Below are 20,243 nucleotides of genomic sequence, written 5' to 3'. Positions count from 1 at the left end.
GGACAGTATATCGTTTGAGGATGTGCGGATTGGGACACAGCCTTTGTTATAAAGTGATCTTTGAAAGTGAATGTAAAGTTTAATTATGGCATATTTTTACCTTCAGGGGTCGAGTCTTCAGTTGTTGTTTTTTCCAGAAAGACGACCCGGGCTAGATATTGCAGCAGCAGCAGCCTGATCCAGTGCGGTAACCGCGGGTAACCACCAGAAGCGCACAGCAGGTTAGTGATTAAAATAGTCTCTAAAAGACTGCCCACCATCAGAGCCAGACACACCGAGAAAAACACATCTACACACACAGAGAAGGGGGTACACAAACAAACAAACAACAAATATCTATTTATTTCTTTTTATTTCTTTTGTGATTTTTTTGTCTGTGATTTTCATGTCCTGTTGTTGGTGTTTTTGAACACAAAATATGCAAATAATATGATAATATTTCGATAATATCCAATATTTAGTTTTGGTGGCAACAAAAGGGTTAAATCTATGAAATTCTTTGCGGAAAACCATCCAATCAGGATTGTTTTCTCAGTGGTATCTGAGGTATCTGAGCAGAATCAGCTAGACAAGCTCTCCCATTGGTTAGGACTTCACTGGTGGAACTCAAGGCCTCACATGTCAGACTAACCACCTCCATAATAATCAAGCAGTCAACCAATCTGATTTACAGTGGGGTGGGTATTCATAAAAATGTCACACTGGTCCAGAAGTCTTCCAGTCTGGACTTTGAGTCCAGTTTCCAGTCCTGGACTTTGTAATCCTTGGTAGGTGTGAAACTACGTGGCCAATCAATTACATGAACTGATCCTTTAACGTCCAGCGAGAACAAAATGCAGGACTGGAAACTGGATTCAAGGTCCAGATTTAAAGACCTGGGCTCTAGCTGGGCTCTAGCTCACAGATATGCTAATTTCTGTTATGAGCTTCAGACTCAACAAACAGCTTTTGGATCATCTGAAAACAAAAACACATGAAACTCATAAACAGTCAGAGTTTAAACAGCTTTAAATGTGTTAGAAACAGGACAGTGGTGCATCATGGGATGTGCGGTGTACTTATGAGTGGTATGTTGTTTCCTGTGACAGGCAGCAGGTCATTCATCAGCAACAAGAAGACGGTGTAGCCCAAGATAAGGGTCATCTTAAAGGCTGAACGGTCCACGTGCTGAGCGGGCAGCAGAAAGCTAAAGACGTCCAGAGCTACGAGAAAACAGCTGGGCAGCAGCAGATTAACCACGTACACTGCTGCCTTCCGCCGCAGCACTATCTGACCAACACACACACACACATTACACACACACACACACACACACACACACACACACATTACACATGCACACCATGAATTATCCAAAACCCACATTGAAATTACTCAGCTATTACAGCTATGACTAATTCAGTAACCACTATGAATTTCTCAATATCTATTAGAAATTATTTCATTTTCTACTATGCTTTATTCATCAACCACTATGAATTATTCCACAGCAAATGAATCAGTGTACCCTGAGTTATACAGTATCCATTATGAATTATTCACTAACTGCTATGAATTATTAGGCATACACTACAAACTATACAGTGTCCACTATGAATTATTCAGAATCTACTATGACTTATTCAGTATCCACTGCAAACACTTTGGCACACATTATGAATTATACAGTATCCACTATGAATTAATTAGTATCCACTATGACTTATTTAGTATCCACTATGAATTATTCAGAATCTACTGTGATCTATTCAGTATGTACTGTGGACAATTTGGCATACTTTATGAATTATTTAGTATCCACTATGAATTATTCCAAATCTATTATCACCTATTCAGTATCTACCAAAGCTCAGGCTGCAGTCGTTTCTGAGTTTCGGTCAGTATACAGAAGACCATTCACTCCACAGTTACTACTGTCAGACTGTAAAACTACACATCTGCAGATTCATACTGGATTAGGATTAGGATTAATACTGTGTTTAAAGCGTTTGAAGGGTACAAATGCTCATCTGTATACTAACTAAATTTCATTTCTCAGTACTGTGTAAGATTTAAAAGTACACTAACATGGAAGACTAGGCTGTCCCAATGCTCCTGAAGACTAACATTAGTGTCCCTCTCTGGCTTTTCAGGGATTATTCCAATCAGCTCCCATTCTCCGTTCGTTCCTATCGTTGACAAAGAGTTCTCATATATGTTCTTCACTTCATCAGCAAAGGATAACTGGACATCAGACACTGTCAAAAAAGCCCAGTGATTAACAGCCAGCAGTCAGTGAAGGGTGTTCGATGGTACAGAGGGTGTATCTGTCTGTTTTGTGTGTGTATGTTTATGTGTAGCTCACTGGGGTGCAGGTAGGAGTTGAAGGTGTAAGAGCAGTTCTGGATGTCGAAGGGAAAGGTGTAAATGTCCAGATTACAAGAGCTGACCACATGGACGGGCAGAGAGTCCTCCACGCGGCCTTTGTGGTCAACAAACAGGTAATACGTTGCTGGAACCTTATTTTCATCCATGCTGTGAAATCACAGAGAACAGCACGTTACAGACATGTGGACAGAGAAGAGGACAAACAGACAAGCAGATAGACAGATTAGCGGATATTAATTATTGCCATTATAGCAGAGCAGCACACAAAAGCTTTCTTAGATTAACAAGGATGCACGGTGTCATGCCAAAAAGCTGAAGCACCAAAAGTAGAACCACCTCATTTGGCTCGCCTCAGTGCGCCTCTACTCCGAACCTCTCCCAGATATCAGAGCTCCTCATTCTATCACGAAGAGTGAGCACAGTCATCAGACTTTCTGACCATTTATATCCGCAATATCGTTCTCGTTCTGACCACTGGTGAGGGTGGGGTCATAGATCAACTTGTAAATTGAGAGCTTTGCTTTATGTCTTGGCTCTCTCCACCTCACCTCATTTTACACTAATATGACTTAGCATAACTCGTACAGCTCCACCAAAGTTCCATAGTGTAGTAGCAGCGTTACGACATGCAGGAATGACAATGACAGAGATGCCATTCTCCAAACTACAGTCCGTGGAGCATCAACATGATTCTGAAATTGCAATTTTAAGGTGATATTACTACATAATGTAGCTTTAAATTTTGTCAAATTTTAAATATCTGTAATTGCTGGATGATATTAGATGTTTTATAAAGTAACTGACACTGTATTGACATTCTGAGCTTTCAGGGAAGGACGTCTTTGTCGCTTTCAGGCCTTTTCAAGAGCTTCTCGCTTTTAGCTTTTAAAGAAACTGCTTGAATAAAGGTGGTCTAAAACTTACAATTCATTAATAACGATGTCGGGCATCCAGAGTGTATTTCTGGGCAGCGAGATCCGCTCCGTCCCGCACTCAGAAGGGTCCCAACTCAGACCCTCAATATTCCAATACTACACACACACACACACAAGATAAATAATTAAATTATTTATTTAAAAAAATTATTATATATAAGATAAATAATTAAAAAACCCTATTTAATAAACAGTATGTCACGTTGTAGTAGTTAATATATCAGATAATCAACTGAAACGTCCACATGATTTACTACAGTACACCACAAGCTGCTGTCTGCAGCTTCCAAACCATATCCATCATCATTTCACCATTTGTGTTGAATGGAATTTGGCCTCTGCCCTTAACCCATCCTTGCAGTGAACGCACACATACACACTAGCGAGAACTAATGAACACCCAGTGATACAGTAAGCACACATGCCTGGAGCAGTGGGCAGCATCGCTAAGGGCCTTGCCAACCATAAAAGCTTAGTAAACCCAGTGCTCTAAGTACTAAGCTGCCACTAATGCCCCCATTCTATTAACATTAATATTAAACTCCTTACCAGGTAGAGCCAGATGAACATCTCCAAAACTTGTCCTTTTTCATGCTGAAGGAGAAATGTGAGATTTGTATAATCAGAGGAAGGGTCAGTGTGGCCAGAGAGCAGAGCAGAAAATTACTGACCACTCCTAAAATGCCGTAGATGTAAAAGTCGAGGGAGATGACAGTGGGCGTCTGCAGGCTGATAACAGGACGGATCTCAGTTCTGCCGAACACACTCTCTCTCAGAGCGGTCAGCAGGGCGATGGCGGTGGGCTCCGAGCAGTTCACACACTCCGCAGGCCCGAGGGTCAGCACTGGAGGGGGAGGGGGGCACAGTAAACTCAACCCAATGAGTGCAAACTGCTACTGCTTGGAAAAAATGACTCAGCAGAGCATGTTCTCAGATGTTCTAATTGTATTGTGTGTACGTCAGTGTGTGCGGCTCTTACAGGGCAGGATGATGCAGCTGGTGATGAACTGGAAACTCAAGTGTTTAACCTGCAAACACCAGTAAACCTGAGAGTTTACTGAAACACACCTCACTAATCGCAGAACCCATCAGGCCAGCAACACACAAAACACACAGGATTTACCTGAGGTGTGTTCACTGCAGCCATGTCCTCAGAGGAGACGTTCTTCTGGGAATAAATCAGAGTAAATAAGTCAGAGCCTGAGCCGCTCTTTTCCGGACATTTGTAACTTAAATTCGCAGCTGATTTGCATAAACAAAGTGTGAGGGTTTTATTTGGGCTGCTGGAACGAGCCAACTGCAGCTGTAGCTTTCAGTGAATCCAGCATTCCACCAATGCAAAACACAACAGATGCAAAGTGTGAAGTGTGTGGTTCCTCACAGCAGACATTCTGGTCAGTGGGCCAGTCAGCATGGTCAGAGAGCTGGTCAGTGGTCCACTCAGCAGGCTGGTCAGTGGGCTGGTTAGTGAGCCTGTACATGGCCTGGTCAGTGGACTGGTTAGTGGACTGGCCTTCAATTTGATGCCTAGAACATGGGAGAGAGAGAATGAGAGGGAGAAAATGGAGTGAGATAGAAAAGGAGAGTGAGCGAGAGAAAAGGAGAGTGAGAGAGAGAAAAGGAGAGTGAGAGAGAGAAAAGGAGAGAGAGAGAGAGAAAAGGAGAGTGAGAGAGAGAAAAGGAGAGAGAGAGAAAAGGAGAGTGTGAGAGAGAAAACGAGAGAGAGAGAGAGAGAGAGAGAGAGAGAGAGAAAAGGAGAGAAAGAAAAGGAGAGAAAGAAAAGGAGAGAAAGAGAGAAAAGGAGAGAGAGAGAAAAGGAGAGAGAGAGAGAAAAGGAGAGTGAGAGAGAGAAAACGAGAGAGAGAGAAAAGGAGAGTGAGAGAGAAAATGAGAGTGAGAGAGAGAAAAGGAGAGTGAGAGAGAGAAAAGGAGTGGGAGCGAGAAATAGAGAGGAAGAGAGATAGAAAAGCATGTGATAGAGGAAAAGAGAGAGAGGGAATATTTAGGGTATGCTGGTGTCGGGGCAGTTGATGCAGTGAAGAATCATTTTTCAGTTTCTCTAATCTCTGAACAGCAGTGAACTCTACAGCATACTCTATAGTTAAGAAAGCTGATACTGAATAACTGAAAAAAATTGAATAATTAAAAAATCTAAATCCCCCCTCTTTCACACTCTGTATCAGAGACATTTTAGCCTTACTAAATCAGAATCTGAATCTGAATCTGAAATACTTTATTGATCCCAGGAGGGAAATTACAGTGAAAAGATTTAAAGTGGAACGGATGAAGCATCGCAGTCTTTTGGTACATATTCCAGGACCTGGCAACCTTTTTTCTTATCTTGACTCAACCCAGCTGGACTTTGTGGAGTAAAAGGAGGTGAAATGAGGTTGGTGTTTTATTGATTATTGATTATTAGCTGAGTGTGTGAGCTGTTATTTATCTGCTGTGTTTCTTAAGTGAGATCAGAGGGAAAACCACTGTCACCAGTTTGACTCACAAATGAGGTGTAACAAATGTAAATCATGTCATCACACATTTTGTACTGTGTATTTGCATTGTGTGTGTATGTGTGTGTGAGTGGTTCTTTGAAAATCTCTTATGGTGAATCAGAAATGGTTGAGCTGTACTGAGATAAACACAGACTGCCTGGGGTGTAATGATCCAGTAGTGCCCCAAAAGTGATTGAATGGATGTTTGAGCATAAATGTATTATTATTATTATTATTATTACTATTCATAAGAAATGTCAGCAAGACCTACATACTATAAACCTTGTCCTGCCACATGTACACTCCCAGGCTCTGGGGTTATATTACCAGCACAACAGTACAAGATAGGGAGCAGGGAAGGCTAGGCCGGGTTCACTCTCTGCCTGAGTACACAGTGGAACTCCAACATCCAGTGCTTTTGGGATAAGTTGTGGAGTCTGGGATGAACGGGGACGGTGATCCTCCAAAATCTATTAGAAAGCCTACTTCCCTGGACAGTAGAGACAGTAACTCCAACAGAAGCAGCATAAACTATTTTTAATGGCCTTGATTACGGAAGAAACAATGAATGTCCCAATAAGATAAGATAGTCCTTTATTAGTCCCACAGTGGGGAAATTCTCAAGACCATATGGACTTTTGTGGTGTGACACACAGAGTCGGTTTATTTAATAGTGAAGTAAGAAGAGAAAATTCAAACATAATTACACACACACACACACACACACACATTGGTTGATAATAATCAGAATCTTTATTGACTCAGATTTACAGAAATTCAGTATTCATTGATAGAGGACAATAGAGGACGTATCGTGTTAGCTGGCTAACTGTGTGTGTTTTGGTGTGTATTTAGCACCAAAATGGTCATTCAAGCTAGAGCTTCAGTTTAGGCCACAGATGTCAAAAGGGGTGAAAAACTGGTTGAAAAATGAGGAAAAACACCCATCTGTACAGTAATGTTAATGTCTGCTAGAGCTCCTGTGGGATAGTAGCAGAATGGGGGCACAAAGCTAACGGCTCTGCACTGGTACATATTTTGGATGCTTACGATTTAACAAACATCTCAGGCTTGTAAAAAAAAGTCGTTTTACTTGTTTAATCTGTAGCTTGTTACATCACATAGTATTAATATTAGCATGTACATAGTGTAAAGAGTAAAGAGTGTGGCACAGAACCTCAATGCCAACAATGCTTTTCATTTCTAACAACTGACCTGCCCACACTAGCACTCACACTCTCAGCCTATCTAGAACCTCCAGAAGGACTAGAGTTACATTTTTAACTGAAGGCCCACCCCACTGAAAACGTGATGGGTGGATTCGTAATTCTATATTTTGGTGAATTTGACCTCTTATGGCTTATTTATGCTCAATATTACATAGCGATAGGAAATTTAGATTTCATTTCATCCATATTTGTGCATGTTTTTGAAGGCTAGCGGATACGGACGGAATGGACCTATATCGGTGGGCTTTCTCCACCGCAGCCATGTTTGTTGTTGTCAGAAACACTTGCCTCCAGTGGATGTATGACTTAACAACCATGCCAAGGGAAGGGATGCATAGAAGTATGTGGGCAGTGACGGCTACATTGTTTTAATTTACATCTTAATTTCCATACTTAGAGGGATGGGAGCGCTCTTTTGGCTGTATCTATCCAGAAAACACTGAGAAAACAATGGTCAATTCAGAGGTTCACACATTTAACCCTTTTGTTACCATTAAAACGAGCAGAAAGCAGAGCAGAGATTAAACAGACGCTACTGCTGAACTAAAATTAGAGATAGGATTTTTTAGATTCCTAGGCTTTCAGTGAGCACCTAAAAGATTTGATCATTCTCTTGGCAAAAGCCCCTCAGACAAGCCTCACAGTGGTCACTCTCATGTGGTCCTTTGATTTCGTCATCAAAGAAAAGGTTTCTGTTGGACTCTGGAGGTTCCGCCCCATAGCACCGGATCCGGATCTTCTCCATCAGCTTCTCCACCATCACATCGATGTTCTCTGAAGAGAAGCAGGGTTCCTCCATCTCTGCATCAAAGCATTCCCGACACTTCTGCTTAAAACACTTTACTTTGACCGTTCCACGATGGAGTGCTGGGTCGAGGGAGAAGTGGAAGACCACCTTGACTTGCTTGGAGGGCCACCAGCGGGAGCACAAAGAGCAGGAGAACCTGTGGGTGGAGGTGGAGCTCACATTTAACACTCACATCATGCAGGTTTTTCATGTTCATGCATTAAATACGAGGCTTCCTTATTCTGCTCATAGCGCTGTCATTACACTCATACCACAGTTTATGGTGGTGGTGTTGTATGTGTGTGTGTGTGGGGGGGGTGGCCATCTTTGTTTATTTTGTATGAGAATTTAGCTTGAACAACAGCAGTATTATGAGCACAGTTCCAAAGAAGAGGACCTGCGTCTGTGGTTGAAGGAGCTAAATTGAAAAACATCCACCCCAACGTCTTACTTACCTACCTCACAAGCAGCCACAGGGCCGGCCCAAGCAGATTTTCATTTGGGGCCCCCCATACCACCACCTCAGCACCAGATGCTTCATCATTCCCTGGGCTGTGTAATACCACTTTGTCTTATTATTCAGTGGTATTTTTAAAGTATATATTTTTTAACACGATGTCTTGGTGCTCTTGGGGCCCCCTGGTAGTACTGGGGCCCAAAGCGGCTGTGTAATTTGAGTATGCCTTGGGCTGGCTCTGAGCAGCCGTGAACCTGTGCCCATGTGCAACTCTGCGTTTGGTTCGTTCAGATGCTTTTGGTTTTCTGTTCATCTTTCAAACAGACCACACCAGAGTTCGTTTAGAAACGGGCAGAGACAGTGGGAAACAGAGACAGTAGGAAGCAGAGTGAGACAGTGAGAAACAGAGACAGTGGGAAGTAGAGTGAGACAGTGAGAAACAGTGACAGTGGGAAGCAGAGTGAGACAGTGAGAAACAGTGACAGTGGGAAGCAGAGTGAGACAGTGAGAAACAGTGACAGTGGAAAGCAGAGTGAGACAGTGGGAAACAGTGACAGTGGGAAAGAGAGTGAGACAGTGAGAAACAGTGACAATGGGAAGCAGAGTGAGACAGTGGGAAACAGAGACAGTGGGAAGCAGGGTGAGACAGTGAGAAACAGAGACAGTAGGAAGCAGAGTGAGACAGTGGGAAACAGTGACAGTGGGAAGCAGAGTGAGACAGTGGGAAACAGTGACAATGGGAAGCAGAGTGAGACAGTGAGAAACAGAGACAGTAGGAAGTAGAGTGAGACCGTGAGAAACAGAAACAGTGGAAGCAGAGTGAGACAGTGGGAAACAGAGACAGTGGGAAGCAGAGTGAGACAGTGAGAAACAGAGATAGTAGGAAGCAGAGTGAGACAGTGGGAAACAGTGACAGTGGGAAGCAGAGTGAGACAGTGGGAAACAGAGACAGTAGGAAGCAGAGTGAGACAGTGGGAAACAGAGACAGTAGGAAGCAGAGTGAGACAGTGGGAAACAGAGACAGTAGGAAGCAGAGTGAGACAGTGGGAAACAGAGACAGTAGGAAGCAGAGTGAGACAGTGAGAAACAGAGACAGTGGGAAGCAGAGTGAGACAGTGGGAAACAGAGACAGTAGGAAGCAGAGTGAGACAGTGAGAAACAGAGACAGTGGGAAGTAGAGTGAGACAGTGAGAAACAGTGACAGTGGGAAGCAGAGTGAGACAGTGAGAAACAGTGACAGTGGGAAGCAGAGTGAGACAGTGAGAAACAGTGACAGTGGAAAGCAGAGTGAGACAGTGGGAAACAGTGACAGTGGGAAAGAGAGTGAGACAGTGAGAAACAGTGACAATGGGAAGCAGAGTGAGACAGTGGGAAACAGAGACAGTGGGAAGCAGGGTGAGACAGTGAGAAACAGAGACAGTAGGAAGCAGAGTGAGACAGTGGGAAACAGTGACAGTGGGAAGCAGAGTGAGACAGTGGGAAACAGAGACAGTAGGAAGCAGAGTGAGACAGTGGGAAACAGAGACAGTAGGAAGCAGAGTGAGACAGTGGGAAACAGTGACAATGGGAAGCAGAGTGAGACAGTGAGAAACAGAGACAGTAGGAAGTAGAGTGAGACCGTGAGAAACAGAAACAGTGGAAGCAGAGTGAGACAGTGGGAAACAGAGACAGTGGGAAGCAGAGTGAGACAGTGAGAAACAGAGATAGTAGGAAGCAGAGTGAGACAGTGGGAAACAGTGACAGTGGGAAGCAGAGTGAGACAGTGGGAAACAGAGACAGTAGGAAGCAGAGTGAGACAGTGGGAAACAGAGACAGTAGGAAGCAGAGTGAGACAGTGGGAAACAGAGACAGTAGGAAGCAGAGTGAGACAGTGAGAAACAGAGACAGTGGGAAGCAGAGTGAGACAGTGGGAAACAGTGACAGTGGGAAGCAGAGTGAGACAGTGGGAAACAGAGACAGTAGGAAGCAGAGTGAGACAGTGGGAAACAGAGACAGTGGGAAGCAGGGTGAGACAGTGAGAAACAGAGACAGTAGGAAGCAGAGTGAGACAGTGGGAAACAGAGACAGTAGGAAGCAGAGTGAGACAGTGGGAAACAGAGACAGTAGGAAGCAGAGTGAGACAGTGGGAAACAGAGACAGTGGGAAGCAGGGTGAGACAGTGAGAAACAGAGACAGTAGGAAGCAGAGTGAGACAGTGGGAAACAGAGACAGTAGGAAGCAGAGTGAGACAGTGGGAAACAGAGACAGTGGGAAGCAGGGTGAGACAGTGAGAAACAGAGACAGTAGGAAGCAGAGTGAGACAGTGGGAAACAGAGACAGTAGGAAGCAGAGTGAGACAGTGGGAAACAGAGACAGTAGGAAGCAGAGTGAGACAGTGGGAAACAGAGACAGTAGGAAGCAGAGTGAGACAGTGGGAAACAGTGACAGTGGGAAGCAAAGTGAGACAGTGGGAAACAGTGACAGTGGGAAGCAGAGTGAGACAGTGGGAAACAGTGACAGTAGGAAGCAGAGTGAGACAGTGGGAAATTTACATTTAAGGAATTTTGCCAGATGCTCTTATCTGGAGCGACTGTTTGCTCAGAAAATACCCTTTGCTCATTTGTATCAGCTAGGACCCAAAGATCCCTCTAAGCTTAGAGGAGACCACAGTACTCTGCACTGCACTTTGCCCACAAACCCAGACTTGTCTTCAGTCTGGGTTTGCTGTTCGGACACCCAGGGGAAGTTGGTTCCACCCCTTTGGTGCCGGGACGGAAAAAAGCCTGGATGCTTGAACTGAACTGAAACAGTGGGGAACGGTGTGTAATGAAGCTAGACAGTGGGCAGCTAAGTGAAACGGTAGGGAACAGAGCTCGCTTGGCTGTATCTGCCTAGACACCAGAGGGAAACCAGTCCTGATTGGACCATTTTTGTTTGGGCATTTCAAGAGTTTTGCTTTCCAACCAGAACTGAAGTAAGAACAGCACTGCTACACTTACTAAAACTAAATACCAACATGATTCCACACACACACACATACATACAAACACACATGCACACACACACACACAGATTCATTCAGTTTTAGTCCATCAGACTCTGCATTCACTCTTTGGATTTATAGCAATAACAGATTTATAGAAATTAAGTATTCAGACATATTTTGTTTGAGTTGCATTAAAATCCACCACAATTTTGTACCTACATTAAATTTAAGAGCTAAATAACGGTGTGTGTTTAGCTGTAGGTGTGTGTATCTAGCTTTGTATTTAGCAGTGTTGGACCATGATGCCAAAAAGGCATTGGATCAAAGCCAATATTTTATATATTCATCAATAAGAACTATATTTACATATGTGTAAGTCAACCAGTCTGTTCTGTGTATATCTGTGTGTGTGTGTTTGTGTGTGTGTGTGTGTGTGTGTGTGTATCTTACTCTGCGAATGCATTTCTGATGTACTGGTTCCAGTCTTGCTGATTTTGACCCGGCACGATTGAGTCATCCAGCTCCAGTGTCCACTCATCTCCATCTAGCTCTGTAGCCCGTTTCTGAAAAATGCTGTTCCACTGTTCAGCCATGGCACACACACAGTCACACACCCTCCTCTGGCTCCCTCACTGAAGACCTGCTGTATGTATTTATTCAGCCCGGCTGGGAGTCAGAAACAAAACCGAAACTCAGGCTTTCTGCCCAAACAGACTCACTCTGGAGCCCTGGAGCTGATCTGAGGCCTGTGAAACATCCGCTTCTCAGCAGCTTCTCTTCTAGCTTATGTTAACTGTTCATCTGCTGCACTTTTAAATCACTTTAATTCAAGCTAATTCAGTTTAATTCAGTTCGATTCTGTCTTTGACTGATGACGTAAAAGAAAAATGAAGAAGCGCAGTGTAAGAGGAGCGCCATTATGGAGGTATCCTGTGGTCGACGCTGGTCTATGGAGAACCTAGACAAGTTCGCTTACTTGTATATGTGAAATGATATGATCATAATTTTTTGGGCTAGCCATGCTAATGTGTAAATGTACACACAGGCAGGACAGCAGAAACAGGTTACGCTGGTATTGTTAAGCATGTACAATGTCATGTAGTCCAGTTTCCTTGTTTACTGATTTATCACAATGTGGGATGCTAGCTGGGTTTCTATTGTAAAACGTTTCATGAATGTTTATGGCTGTGTTGTAGTTTTCAGTTCAGAGACGCCGGGCAGGACAAGCGGTGGTCCACCTAATGAGGGCTAAAATCTCTATGCCACCCCAATGATGTCCACCGTACATCAGGAAGAGCAAACGCCCCAGACAGTTTAGGGAGAGCAGTGCAGAGCCATTTTTTAGACAAGCTCTGGATTCTGCTTTTCAGAATGTAGAAAGGCTCTGTCCGAAGAGGAACCTGAAGATCTGTTGGAGGATATTCAATTAAACAAACTGTGGAAGAACCTTCTAGAAAAGGTTCTTAAAAGAAAAAGGTTCAAAGCACCTTAAAAGATTCCTCCACAGTTTTAAACTGAAGAACCTCCAAAAGTTCCTCAATGATCTTCTACTTTTAATACTGTACTTCAGCTCTTTGCCAAATGGTGTAGTTTAGTTGACCTCTGGAGGTGAAATGAGGTTGGTGTATTATTGATTATTGATTATTAGCTGGGTGTCTGAGCTGTTATTTATCTGCTGTGTTTCTTAAGTGAGATCAGAGGGGAAACCACTGTCACCAGTTTGACTCACAAATGAGGTGTAACAAATGTAAATCATGTCATCACACATTTTGTACTGAGTCAAACACAGCCAGAGTGAGATGGTAGGGGAGTGAGTGAGATGGTGGGGATCAGAGTGAACTGTTTGAGAACAGAGTGAGATGGTGGAGAACAGTGAAATGTGTAGGGAACAGAGAAGGGCTCATTTATACACCCTTTACTTGTGAAAATTAATATGACCATGTCAAACATTGTAACCATCACTGCCCGCGTACTCCCTTTATGCTTTATCCACTAGAGGGCAGTGGGGAACAAAATGAGACAGTGAGGAACAGAGGGAGATATCGGGGAACAGAGTGAGACAGTGGGGAACAGAGTGAGATAGTGGGGAACTGATTAAGACAGTGGGAAACAGAATAGGACAGTGAGAACAGAGTGAGACAATGGGGAACAGAGTGAGATGGTATAAAATGGAATGAGGCAGTGGGTAACAGAGTAAGACAGTGAGGAACAGAGTGAGATAGTGGGGAACAGAGTAAGACAGTGAGGAATAGAGTGAGATAGTGAAGAACAGAGTGAGATAGTGGAGAACAGAGTGAGATAGTGGGGAACAGAATAGGACAGTGAGAACAGAGTGAGGCAGTGGGGGACAGAGTGAGACAGTGGGGGACAGAGTGAGACAGTGTAGAACAGAGTGAGATAGTGGGGAAATGATTAAAACAGTGGAGAACAGAGTAAGACAGTCAGGAACAGAGTGAGATAGTGGGGAATAGATTAAGAAAGTAGGGAACAGAGTGAGCTTGTGGGGGGCAGAATAAGACAGTGAGGAACAAAGTGAAATAGTGGGGAAAAGAGTGAGATAGTGGAGTAAAGAGTGAGATAGTGGGGAACAGAGTGAGACAGTGGAGAACAGAGTGAGATTGTATAAAATGAAGTGAGACAGTGGGCAAAAGAGTGAAGTGGTGGAAAACAGTTAAAAGTTGGGGAGTAGAAAGAGATGGTAGCAAACAGATGATGGAAACCGAGTGAGGCAGTGGAAAAAAGTGAGATGGTATGTAATGGAGAGAGACAATGAGGACAAAGAGGGACGCTGGTTCATTCAGTTTTGGGGATTCGGTTCAATGATAATCTGAATCTTTATTCACTCTTCATAAAGCAATAAAAACTATAAAAATTCAGAATTCAGACATATTTCGAGTTGCATCAAATTCTCCTCATTCGTACCTAGCCTTACTATAGTCCAAACAGTGTGAGGCAGGTTATATCAGGTGGAAAAATATAGGGACGTCTTTACTGAACTTTAATTCAAACCTAAATGAACATGACGTGCTTTAGATGCGTGTTAAAGTTGGTACTGAGCTTCACAGTTTAGAAGAAGCAGAAGCACAGAAAGAGAAAGCCAGCCACTGCCTCTTATGAAACTGCCCCCAGCTCCGTCCTATCAGCTAACAGATGCCTGTGCCGGCCAACATCTCTTAAGAGTGATGAGGGGAGAGAGAGAGCACCATCTATCCATCTCTTGAACTCTGGATGCTAATGACAAATGATACTGATCTCTCAGGATTTCAACTCGCGACCCCTCGCCATACAACTGCTTGCAGCCCCCCGGAATCTACAGATCTAAAGCCCAAAGATTTGTTTTATACAGGGAGGTGGAGTTATGGTATTTTACCACAGGGTGTCTGTAAAACTTAAGACCGGTTCACACAGCGTAAGAAATCTCGGGATAAATGACTGAGATGGGAGTGGCTACTCAATTTACGCACTGCCGTCACCTCCAAAAAAGCGGCCTGTGACCACTGACACAAATATTAGAGGATGACAACTGGTTTATAACGTGCTTATAACCCCCTTATAATTAAAGAATTTTTAGTTTAAAAATGAGCAGCTACATGTTCATAACATGTATGTAGGCTTTATGCTACGCCAGAAGCTTTCACCTCTATAGAGTCCTTTGGCTCGTCTTCTGGATTTTAGTGTTGTCTTGAACGACCCAAGGTGTGCCTCATCGGGCGTCTCCATACTTGAGACAAATATGATATGTGTTGATATGTTTTGGGCCTTCAGTTCTACCAGTGCATTTTCAAGCAATGGGAGAGCTTTTTTAAGTGTATCTACCCAGATACCATAGAGGAAACAATCCTGATTGGACGATTTTCTATGTAGTGTTTCACAAACCTTAACCCTTTTTTGCCACCAAAAATAAAAGGATAAAAGGATAAAGGTGCACGTATTCGTCACTGTACAGTGTGGACTGTACAGCGAAATGTGTCCTCCGCATTTAACCCATCTGGTAGTGAACACACACTCACACACACACACGTGTTAGGGGCAGTGAGTACACACACACACCCAGAGCGGTGGGCAGCCAACTCCAGCGCCCGGGGAGCAGAGAGGGTAAAGGGCCTTGCTCAAGGGCCCAACAGTGGCAGCTTGCCGAGCCCGGGAATCGAACCCACAACCCTGTTATCGATATCCCGGTGCTCTAACCGCTGAGCCACCACTGCAAGGAAATAAAACTAGAGCTCAGAGTTTAAAAACACGCATCCTTCTGCACAATAAATGTTTTTTTAAATTATAGAAATCATTAGGCCTTCACTGAGCACTTAAAAGGTCCCGAGGGTTCTCCACTGGTGTTTAGATGTTCTTTTCATTCTTGCAGATGCCCATCAGACAGGCCTCACAGTGTAGTCTCTCATGTGGCCCTTCGACTTTGCCGTTAACATGAAGGTTTCGGTTGACCTCTGGTGGTTTCTCTCCGTAGCACCGGATCCGGATCTTTTCCATGAGCTTCTCCACCATCACGTCGATGTTCTCTGAGGAGAAGCTGGGTTCCTCCATCTGTGCCTTTGAGCATCGTCGACACTTCTGCTTAAATTGCCTTACTTTAACCGTGCCGCGATGCTGTGTTGAGTTGAAGGAGAAGTGGAAGACCACCTGGACTCGCTTGGAGGGCCACGAGTTCCGGCACAGAGAGCAGCGGAACCTGTGGATAGAGGTGGAGCTCACAATAAAAGAGCAGCTCAGATAAACAGCACACTAGTTTTTCAAACTCTGTCATTCCACACAGGTTAACACTCATACCAGCTTGGCCCATTATATCTGATCCACTTCTCATATAAGAGCACTTTGTAGTTCTATAGTTACAGACTGTAGTCCATCCGTTTCTCTGCATACTTTGTGAGCCCCATGTTCCTCAATGCTCAGGACCCCACAGGACTGACCGCTACAGAGCAGGTAGTATTTGAGCGAGTGTGTTAATAGTGTGTGTTGAGCTGGTATGAGTGGATCAGACACAGCCGTGCTGCTGGATTTTGTAAACACCTCAGCGCCACTTCTGGACTGAGAATAGTCCACCAATCAGAAATATCCAGCCGTCAGCGTCCCGTGGGCAGCGTCCCGTGGGCAGCGTCCTGTGGGCAGTGTTCTGTGGGCAGCGTTCTGTGACCACTGAAGAAGGTCTATCTAGATAACCAATGCAAAAAGCTACAGATGTCACTGTCAGTCAATGGAGTCACTGCAGTGCTGACGATGACCCCCCCCCCTCCCAAATACTACCCACCTGCTCTGTGGTCGTCAGTCCTGTGGGGTCCTGAGCATTGAATGACCGGGGAGAAAGGAGGCTAACAAAGTATGCAGAGACACAAATCATGGACTACAGTCTGGAATTACAGAACTACAGTCTGCTCCTATAGGGTATAAGTGGAGCTGCTATAATGGGCCCGAGTTCTTAGCTTAGCTGCAGCAGAGCTGCCCGAGCAGCCGGGACATAATTCTGGAAATGGATTTTTACGTTCTGGACCTGGATTTTCCATCTTTACACTATATATACATATGTAGAGCAGTGTCTGCTTGACTGAGCCTGCCTGACTGTGCTCCCTGCTTTCGTCCATGTTTATGGATAGCAGTGAGTCATACAGTGTCAGAAACCACATATGCAAGACAACAGGCCAACTCCCAGTACTGACTCAGCTCATAGCTGAGCTGACATTACTTACAGTCTTTGCAAAGAAGGTTCCATATAGTACCAAAAATGTTCATTGGCTTGTCACAAAGAGCAGAACCCTTTTGGGTGCTTCACAGAACCACTGTATTAAATATTAATAATAATATAATAAATAATACTGTATAAGAGGTATATATCTTACATATAAGATATGTTCACCATCACAGATTTACATATTTTACTCATTTTTAATTGTACCGGTTTGTTTTTCCTGAAGAAAGAACTTTTAACCCTTAAATAACTTTTTTATTGTGGTGGAACTGCTCTGTGTGTGTGTGTGTGTGTGTGTGTGTGTGTGTGTATATATCTTACCTTGCAAATGCATTTCGGATGTACTGGTTCCAGCCCCGCTGAGGTCGGTCCGGCTTAATGGAGTTGTCCAGCTCCAGTGTCCATGCATCTCCCTCCAGCTCTCCGGCCCAGTTCCCAAAAATTCTGTTCCACTGTTCAGCCATAACACACTTACACACACTCCTCCAGCTCCTGCTGTATTTATACAGCCGCACTGGGAGTCAGAAACGAAACTGAAACTCAGGCTTTCCACAGAAACAAACGCACACTGGAACCCCGGAGCTGATCTGGGGCCTAAAAAGGTCTTGCTCATCTGATCTCCGTACCTGCTTCACTTCACTTTAATTAAATAATAATATACAAATAGAAATATGAGTTCAGTTTAGTTTGAATAAAAAACAGTGAAACTCTTTGTTTAGGTAGACGCTCAGCGTTGCAGTTTGGGTTTATTCATGTATTCATTTTAACAGCTAGTGCTGTCAATGCTAACACGTTAAGGCGCACGATTCATCTGCAAACTTTAACGTGTTATTCTTTGTTTTTAATGCAAATTAATCATCAGAACTAACTCTCTCTCTCTCTCTCTCTCTCTCTCTCACACACACACACCTGCTGCTCCTCTCTTAGCTCTTAGATTAATCCAGCTTAATGAGTGATCCTCCATTTATGTCGTAAAGTTGTTGAAGCATTTTCTCTACTAAAGCTTCTGTGTTCGAGCGACAGTTTATTAGCCCAAAAATTCAAGGATGTGCTAGCTAGCATTTTAACTTACATTTTAAATTATCATTATAATATGATATTGTTGTGATTAACACCATTAAACTTTTGAATTGATTGACACCACTAGTAATAACAGATGATAAATCACAAAGCAGCTTTACAGAGATCCAGGTTCAAGCCTCAAGTGAGCCTCAGGTGAAAGGTTAGCGACGGCGGCAAGATCCAAGTGCCCCCAAAATGAGAGGAAGGAAATCTTGAGAGGGACAAACCCAGCCCACCAATACGCTCGTGGGCATGTTGGCTCTGAATGGGTTTGTCCAGACGTTTTTACTGGGAGCCAGTTGAGTAAGAGAGAGTCCAGAGACCCCAACCATGAGCAAGAGAGAGTACAGAGATCCCAACCATGAGCAAGAGAGAGTACAGAGACCCCAACCATGAGCAAGAGAGAGTACAGAGACCCCAACTATGAGCAAGAGAGAGTACAGAGACCCCAACTATGAGCAAGAGAGAGTACAGAGACCCCAACTATGAGCAAGAGAGAGTACAGAGACCCCAACCATGAGCAAGAGAGAGTACAGAGACCCCAACTATGAGCAAGAGAGAGTACAGAGACCCCAACTATGAGCAAGAGAGAGTACAGAGACCCCAACTATGAGCAAGAGAGAGTACAGAGACCCCAAACATGAGCAAGAGAGAGTACAGAGACCCCAACTATGAGCAAGAGAGAGTACAGAGACCCCAACCATGAGCAAGAGAGAGTACAGAGACCCCAAACATGAGCAAGAGAGAGAGAGAGAGTACAGAGACCCCAACTATGAGTAAGAGAGAGTCCAGAGATCCCAACTATGAGCAAGAAAGAGTACAGAGACCCCAAATCTGCATAAGAGAGAGTACAGAGACCCCAAACATGAGCAAGAGAGAGTACATCTTAATCTCACATGGGTCCTAGATGGGGCCCAAAATTAACCTTTCCTGGTCCAGTCCTGGTGGGCATCCATATGTGGGGCCAACATTGACACAGAGGACAAAACGTCCCGGTTCCCAGTTGGGCTACCCATACAGGCCCACATGGACGGTAGCTGGGAAGACTCAAAAGAGGAACCCATCCACTTCTGGCCCACAACAGAGCATCAATATAGTATGAAAAAAAGGAAATACAGGATATTCAGTAACAAAAATTAATTAATAATTCATGAATAATTCATGAAGCACCATTATTCCAGAGAACACAGTTCCTCATGCTCCACAGCTCAGTGCTGGGGTGGCTGTATATCCCTCTAGCCCATGACAGTGTGTGTGTGTGTGTTATTGTATTCTGCTGTAAACAGACTCTTACACATATTACATTTATTAATCACAAATGTATTTGCATAATCAATTTCAAACAAGTGGAAGATTAAAGCTTCTGACTCTGGGAGAGTCCCGGAGTTATAAAAAGGAGGAGGAGCTGAAACTAGAAACAGAACTGAAAGTGCTGAGACGCAGTTGGCTCCCCCTGCAGGAGGTTTAAAGGAACTCCTCTTTCTGTCAGGTGGAACTGAGTCAGGTGGAACTGAGTCAGGTGGAACTGAGTCAGGTGGAACTGAGTCAGGTGGAACTGAGTAAGAGACAGTACAGAGACCCCAACTATGAGTACAAGAGAGTACAGAGAACCCAAACATGAGCAAGAGAGAGATTACAGAGAACCCAAACATGAATTTAATAAAGAAATGTAGAAATAAACAAATAAATAAATAAAAAAAAAGAAAAATACAAAAATATAAAAAGTCCTCTATGACGCTATAAACATCAAATTAAACCCTTTAGATTTAAAAATGCTTGTTATTTATTTAATTAGCAGGCATTTGATAAACGTAATATTGTCCAATCACTACTAAACCTACTTGAAGACCCTATAGAGACCCTATAGAGCGAGCCTTTGGGGGCGCTGTTGATAAAAAAAGCACATAAATCTTATACATATTTTTACTTATGGAGATAAAATTGGATTAATATGATGCAGTCCAGTGTGTCTAACTGTAAAGTCTCCCTCCGCTGGCCTCAGTGGGGAGCTCATGGCCCAAGTTATGAGCTCTAATTAGCAACGGCTAAGCTCCGCCCTCACCTGTTAGCACGGGTTTTTTATTAGGGGACTGATTACTACCCCTCAAAAGCACCTCTGCCTGGACTACTCTTGGTAGAGTCACTGTGACAATACCTTAACTTGCACTTGTGATGCTTCTTGGTTTTCTTAGTTTTTGACACACTGCTTGTTTTGTGACTTGGAAAATTGATTTGCATATGAAATGCCTGCCTG

At 43.7% G+C, this 20,243-nt stretch overlaps 3 protein-coding genes across 3 annotated transcripts; all 3 read right to left on the bottom strand.

The window, feature by feature from the left end:
* Nucleotides 1-151: 151 nt before the first annotated feature.
* LOC140538513 (5-hydroxytryptamine receptor 3C) lies at nucleotides 152-4,391 on the bottom strand. The gene is made up of 7 exons (XM_072661108.1): nucleotides 4,331-4,391; nucleotides 3,852-4,146; nucleotides 2,345-2,514; nucleotides 2,107-2,237; nucleotides 1,059-1,269; nucleotides 206-289; nucleotides 152-174 (listed from the first exon to the last, which is right to left on the bottom strand). The coding sequence occupies exons 1-7, from the start codon at nucleotides 4,389-4,391 to the stop codon at nucleotides 152-154; spliced, it is 975 nt and encodes a 324-aa protein (XP_072517209.1).
* A 2,137-nt stretch (nucleotides 4,392-6,528) lies between these two features.
* LOC140538044 (receptor-transporting protein 3-like) lies at nucleotides 6,529-11,936 on the bottom strand. Its single transcript, XM_072660440.1, has 2 exons — nucleotides 11,683-11,936; nucleotides 6,529-7,967 (listed from the first exon to the last, which is right to left on the bottom strand). Exons 1-2 carry the CDS (start codon nucleotides 11,823-11,825, stop codon nucleotides 7,616-7,618), a joined length of 495 nt encoding a protein of 164 aa, XP_072516541.1. The 5' UTR covers nucleotides 11,826-11,936; the 3' UTR covers nucleotides 6,529-7,615.
* Nucleotides 11,937-14,042: 2,106 nt separating this feature from the next.
* Nucleotides 14,043-17,391, bottom strand: LOC140537931 (receptor-transporting protein 3-like). Its single transcript, XM_072660253.1, has 2 exons — nucleotides 17,249-17,391; nucleotides 14,043-15,916 (listed from the first exon to the last, which is right to left on the bottom strand). Exons 1-2 carry the CDS (start codon nucleotides 17,389-17,391, stop codon nucleotides 15,568-15,570), a joined length of 492 nt encoding a protein of 163 aa, XP_072516354.1. The 3' UTR covers nucleotides 14,043-15,567.
* Between the last annotated feature and the right edge of the window lie 2,852 nt (nucleotides 17,392-20,243).

This window comes from Salminus brasiliensis, chromosome 17 (genome assembly GCF_030463535.1).
Source record: "Salminus brasiliensis chromosome 17, fSalBra1.hap2, whole genome shotgun sequence".
NCBI classification, from domain to species: Eukaryota; Metazoa; Chordata; class Actinopteri; order Characiformes; family Bryconidae; genus Salminus; species Salminus brasiliensis.
Note: the sequence above shows the minus strand (reverse complement) of the source record. Positions and strands in the feature narration are given on the sequence as shown.

Coding starts and splice junctions, on each gene's coding strand:
- LOC140538513 (XM_072661108.1), bottom strand. CDS start 4,391: ATGGGTTCTGCGATTAGTGAGGTGTGTTTCAGTAAACTCTCAGGTTTA. Junction 2,515..3,851: donor TGTTCATCTGGCTCTACCTG/GTAAGGAGTTTA, acceptor GTGATTTCACAG/CATGGATGAAAATAAGGTTC. Junction 290..1,058: donor AAACAACATACCACTCATAA/GTACACCGCACA, acceptor CTGTGTGTGTAG/ATGTGTTTTTCTCGGTGTGT.
- LOC140537931 (XM_072660253.1), bottom strand. CDS start 17,391: ATGGCTGAACAGTGGAACAGAATTTTTGGGAACTGGGCCGGAGAGCTG. Junction 15,917..17,248: donor ATCCGAAATGCATTTGCAAG/GTAAGATATATA, acceptor CTCTATCCACAG/GTTCCGCTGCTCTCTGTGCC.
- LOC140538044 (XM_072660440.1), bottom strand. CDS start 11,825: ATGGCTGAACAGTGGAACAGCATTTTTCAGAAACGGGCTACAGAGCTA. Junction 7,968..11,682: donor ATCAGAAATGCATTCGCAGA/GTAAGATACACA, acceptor CTCCACCCACAG/GTTCTCCTGCTCTTTGTGCT.